The sequence below is a fragment of the Limulus polyphemus genome, unplaced genomic scaffold (genome assembly GCF_000517525.1).
Source record: "Limulus polyphemus unplaced genomic scaffold, Limulus_polyphemus-2.1.2 Scaffold900, whole genome shotgun sequence".
NCBI classification, from domain to species: domain Eukaryota; kingdom Metazoa; phylum Arthropoda; class Merostomata; order Xiphosura; family Limulidae; genus Limulus; species Limulus polyphemus.
In genome coordinates this window covers 45,244-50,579 of record NW_013666510.1, presented here as the reverse complement: position 1 = coordinate 50,579, position 5,336 = coordinate 45,244, and the positions used below count along the sequence as shown (strand labels likewise).

Sequence of the window (5,336 nt, the reverse complement as noted above, 5' to 3'; positions counted from 1 at the left end):
CTTTCTGTATTATATCTATAGTTCATTTACTATATCTAAAGTGCTAAGTATAAGATATTCAGGTGGCATTAGACATTTGTTAGACTCTTGATAGGTGTAAATAGAGGGATATTAGACTTTAAAGGATGTAATTTGAGAGGTCAGAATTATCAATGTGTTAACATAATAGTGCAATAAAATATTTTTCTGAGGATCTATGGAGTTACAACTATAAAAAGTTGTGATGTGCCTGTACTTGGCTTTGAAATATTCTGTTTGTTGTTCTTTCTGTTTATCAAATAAACTTTGTTTATTCTTGACACTTTGACTTCAGTATTGAAGGTAAGCATGAAGTAACCATTTTAGGAGGCTTGAACGAGTTTTGTGTGAAGTTCTACGGACCTAAAGGAAGTAAGTAATATTCATTATGTTTTAATTATTTTGTAGTATAATTTAATTTATTTACAGTTACCTTACCCTTCCAAGTTATTACAGTACAGAAATTTATACTTGAAACATGTTTTCTTCCAACAGCAATTGAAAGGAAACATTGTTATTAACATTTACAAAATGAGCAAAATAATAATGCTTGAGCAAATCAATGTAACTATGTATCTTATATTAGCTATGTTTATTGGTCACTTTTTGTTTTGTTAATTCCACAGATAACTTGGTTAACAAATAACAGACTTATTGGATTATTTTCAAATTGACTGAGGACTCTCAAACTTATAGAGAAATAAAAGTTGAGGATTTGTTGGAGGGATGAAAATAGCTTAAATGATATTCACTGAGTCGTAAAATGCATTGTAGCTTTTAAATCCAATAAAACATAGCATTTTACCTTATCCTGTGTAGAAAAACTAAAAAGAATAACTGTGACAGTTTTGCATCAACATTACATCTAGTCCATTTACATAATGTAATCACTTTGAGCAAAAGCCTGTATCATGTAATTTCTTAGTGTTGAAACTAAATAGTAAACTGAAACTTGGTCCACTACAGATTTGATAAGCTTGTTGTAATTTTTAGCCTTGGCATAGTGGCTCATAGAATGGGTCTGAGGTTTTCATGTACATGACATAGCTTATAGCTCTGTCATCTCTTGACCAATATGAGATCTAATTGCAGATTTGGACTCGGGAAGTCATATCTTTTCGATTGATGTATTTGACCATGCCTAAGGTCTCGTAGATTAATTTCTCTATTCTTGCTTAAAAGAATTTCAAGTGCTGTGGCTATTGGGGATTCCTTCTTGTTTCCTAGTTAGTTTTATAATGATCCTTACTAGTCCCTAGTCTGTTAGAAGTTGCAGCAAGTTCTTAGTCATTGTAACATTGTACATCATAAAACAGTATTATACAAAATCTACTAGTCAGACATTTTAAATATAATTGTATTAAGTTATGATAAAAAATTTATATCAGAAAAAAACCCAGTATCCTTTAAGTTATTATGTGTCAATAATTTACATAAATAATTTGAAGTACCACTGCATGATAATGTGTGTGTGTGTGTATGTAAATATCTGTAAATTAATAATGTATTTTATTGAATTGAATATTGATGTAACTAAAAATTAACACTGTACAAAACAAAAGATTAATCAGAATTGGTGATGTTGAAGCTATAGCAGGGCAATACCGTTTCCGAAATCATGTTATTCATCAACATCAGTTATTTTTTATGCAAAACTGGTTCTTTATGACCAATTGTGTGATATGAAGTACAGATGGTTAGTCATTAAGACTATGTTGTTTGTGGGCTGAGTAATTGTTCTTCGTGGGGGCACCCAACTTATGAAACAGGCACTCTAATTCTGAAAATGTTGGTTTTCTTCTTACTGACTTATAACATTATGTACGTTTTGTCAGTTTATGTAGAATTAGTTTCATTCATCCACAAATTATTTTTTAGTTATTTTCCATATAGAGTTAACTTATTTTCGATAAATATTTAGTGGCTTGAAATGATCTTATCTCTTGTCACTTTAAAGTTAATCACAATTACAGTTGTTTTTATTAAAACTCCGAGATGACATTTTAATGTTTCACTCAAATGGAGAAATTATTGGGTGAATGGAAGCTGACGAATCATAGCTGGCTATTGTGAATTGGCTACAAGTCTCAAAGTGTCATTAATAAATTGTAAAACTGCTTCCAAACCAATAGTACAGTTGTTGAAACACCTAAAAAAAGGCAAACTATCACCCAGAACTTTGGCTCACCATAATTTTGAAGTTCCTACTCCAGAACTGAATTATTCCATATTAGTGTGTAGACAGGTAGAAACACTTCATAAGGCTATCTTGTGTGGTAGACACCCTCTGAAGTTCATTCCTCTTGTTGTAAGGCACAAAAAAAATGATCTTTATGCTATGGTACCATAAGCATGTTCAATGGAGCAATACATTCTTTTTTTCAGATGAATCACTTAATCTTGCATCTAGATAGTAAGCATGTATTCACTTGAAAAGAGTGAGGAACCAGATCCAACTTCATTTTCAGGCACTTACATAATGTTTATAGTGGTAGTGAAAGTGTAATGTGAGAAGCAGTTAGATTTGATGGATGTATCTACCTCTACACCCAATGGACCATAGCCTTCAACCCTTTCTGTTACTATATGCTAGTGCAGTTGGCTTTGAATACTAATGGATGATAATATCCACCCTATTTCTTGCCAGACCAGTTGCCATACTTTTAAAAAGAGGGGATTGACTAATTGTATTTCATTCCCATCAAGCATGTATGTGATGTTTTTGGAAGACACTTGCACCCCATCATATGGTTTCAGACATAAGTGATGCTTTGAAAATGGCTTTCTCAGAAGCATGGTCAAGAATATCTCTGAACCTGATCAACATTTAGTAAACGCACTACATCATTGCCAGGCTGCCCTTGTTATTCATGGTGGTCCTACTCCATATTGATGTGAAATGTCATGAACTGTAAAGGTATAAACCTGTTCTATCAAATATTGATTTATGAGCACAAGCTTAATGACTAATCATTGCACTTAAGGTTGTATTGATCATCAGAATAGAGATTTGCATAAAAAATTAATTGGAGGGAATTATTCTTTTAGAATGAGTGTTTACCCTACAAGTTGACATTTGAGATTGTTCTTCAGATTTGCTGATTATTTCAAAAAATAAGAATTAGTTTAGAAAACTAGCTGAACATCAATTGAGACATTTATTTATTCATTGATATTATTTCCTTTCTTATAATCAATAAAATCAAGTTACTGTGTATGTGAAAAACCTATGTCATTAAACCACTACAAGTCCCCTGGTAAGCCTTAAGATTTTCAACTTTAAAATTAGGGGTTTGATTCCCCTCAGTGGAAACAGGAGATAGTCTGATATGGCTTTGCTATAACACAACACCCAAACCACTGCAAATTCCATCAGCAGTGCTTTACAGTTTTATTGCTCTTTGTTCCCTTAACTGATGTCCAATTATTTGATTAATCACAGTTTAACACTTGTTTTGACAAGCATAATGGTATAAACATGAAGCTAGTGTAACTCACGAATAAGCGTTTATGTTTTATAAAGTATGCATGGTCAGGAAGTGTAAGCTATTTGTTTTTCCATGAACAGTCAAGGTAGTGATGATTTTAATTACCAAAGACAACTGATCACACCTTGTGTCAGACTTCAGATACCTTTTTTATGTTATTAAAAACTTAATTAACAAACTGTTGATTTGGAATTGGCTCATAAAGAGTTAAACAAAAAACAGTTTTCATTCTTTTATTTCAGACTGAATTTAAAAATGTTTTTTTCATATACTCAAAAAGAAGAAAATATGCATTAACTATAATTAACATATATTTTATATAGTATTTATAAATGTTTAATTTGATTAATGGAATGGATATAATTACATTATTTGTCTTCTGTAAAAAAAAGAGAAATGAATTTAAAAAATTAACACACTTGTATTCTTCGTACAAAAATTAACTGTTTTGATGTATACTTTCTTTAGCTCTGGATTATTTTTTGGCTTTATGTTTGAATCAGTTGCCAAGTTTGACTATTAAATTTTTTACATAAAAACCTGTGGATATAAATTAAACATGGTCAGAGTGGTAGTAGTTGCTTTGCCATGCTATCAAAAATGTTAAAAATTCCAATTGTTTTGTGAAGTGTTTTTCTCTGAAATAAACATGTAGTATTTGAGTTTAATATTTATATTTCTTTTATAATGAACCTGTTCACTTTTGTGAGAGTATTTATTTAAAAAATAACTGTGTGAAAATAAGCTTTTAGTCCTTATATTTATCTTTTGTTTTCTAGCACCATATGAAGGAGGAGTTTGGAAAGTAAGGGTGGATCTTCCAGAAAAATATCCTTTCAAGTCTCCTTCAATAGGTAGGCTGTGCATGTAATTTGACAAAGTGACACACAAATCCAGGTTTGTAGAATGTACAATAATGTATCAATGTTTCTTTAGTGATAGTTTCATTATATTAAAAATAACACATTGTCATAATTATTTAACTGGCATAACCAGAGTTGGCTGGTATCAAGCTCAGATGACATTTCTGTTTCAGAAAGACTAAACTTATTACAACTTTTGGGGACTTGTTTATTTTTCACAACTACTTCATATACCCAATGGTGCATATTTGGTTTAAGATGCTGACATAGATCATTATTTATTACAAGTTGAAATGGGGATATGCAAGAACATTCCCATTTATTGGTCTGTAGGGTCATCCACATGCGATTTTTATTTCTATATTTTTAACTTGATTATAGTCTGAAGGATAACATTAACTGCATTGAGGAAAACTTAGTTTTATATTAACACTTTCAGCACAGGCCAGGTCCCTTGGACCGACGTCGTAACCATATTCATGCTATAACTTGTAAATTAGTAATCATATATTCATGAAATTTGGCAGATTGTCAGTAAATGCTACAATGCTTTCATATGCGAAATATCAATTTTTTTTATTAAGTCTTAAAGTTTGTTAAGCAATGTTTTTCTCATGCCTTTTTTCTTTTTCAATGTTGCCTATCCAACATGCAAAGTAATTTTCATTTTAAGATTAAAAATACTTTTATGCATCATAAAATTTTCAAATTTCACATGTGAAATCCTCGTAATGTCCAGATAGTTATCGAACATTTCTTAAGAAAAAACAATATTTTATCTGTTATTTTCACTAATGAATCTCTGTATGGATTTGGCCAATTTGACCGATCTTGTAACCACCATAAAAAATTAGGAAATATAAATTATGCCTTTTCTGTTCTAGAATGACTACAAACTATAACATGAGATGATAAATGTGTAGACTAAATAGCTCAAATGTCATAACATTATACATTTATATATATT

At 30.8% G+C, this 5,336-nt stretch overlaps 1 protein-coding gene across 1 annotated transcript in view; it reads left to right on the top strand.

Moving 5' to 3' along the window:
* The window catches only part of LOC106461119 (ubiquitin-conjugating enzyme E2 H), a 42,687-nt gene that overhangs the window by 31,522 nt on the left and 5,829 nt on the right, over positions 1–5,336 (top strand). The window contains exons 2-3 of the mRNA XM_013920909.2: positions 314–390; positions 4,286–4,360. Coding sequence (XP_013776363.1) covers positions 314–390; positions 4,286–4,360 — 152 coding nt within the window. The remainder of the gene's footprint in view (positions 1–313; positions 391–4,285; positions 4,361–5,336) is intronic.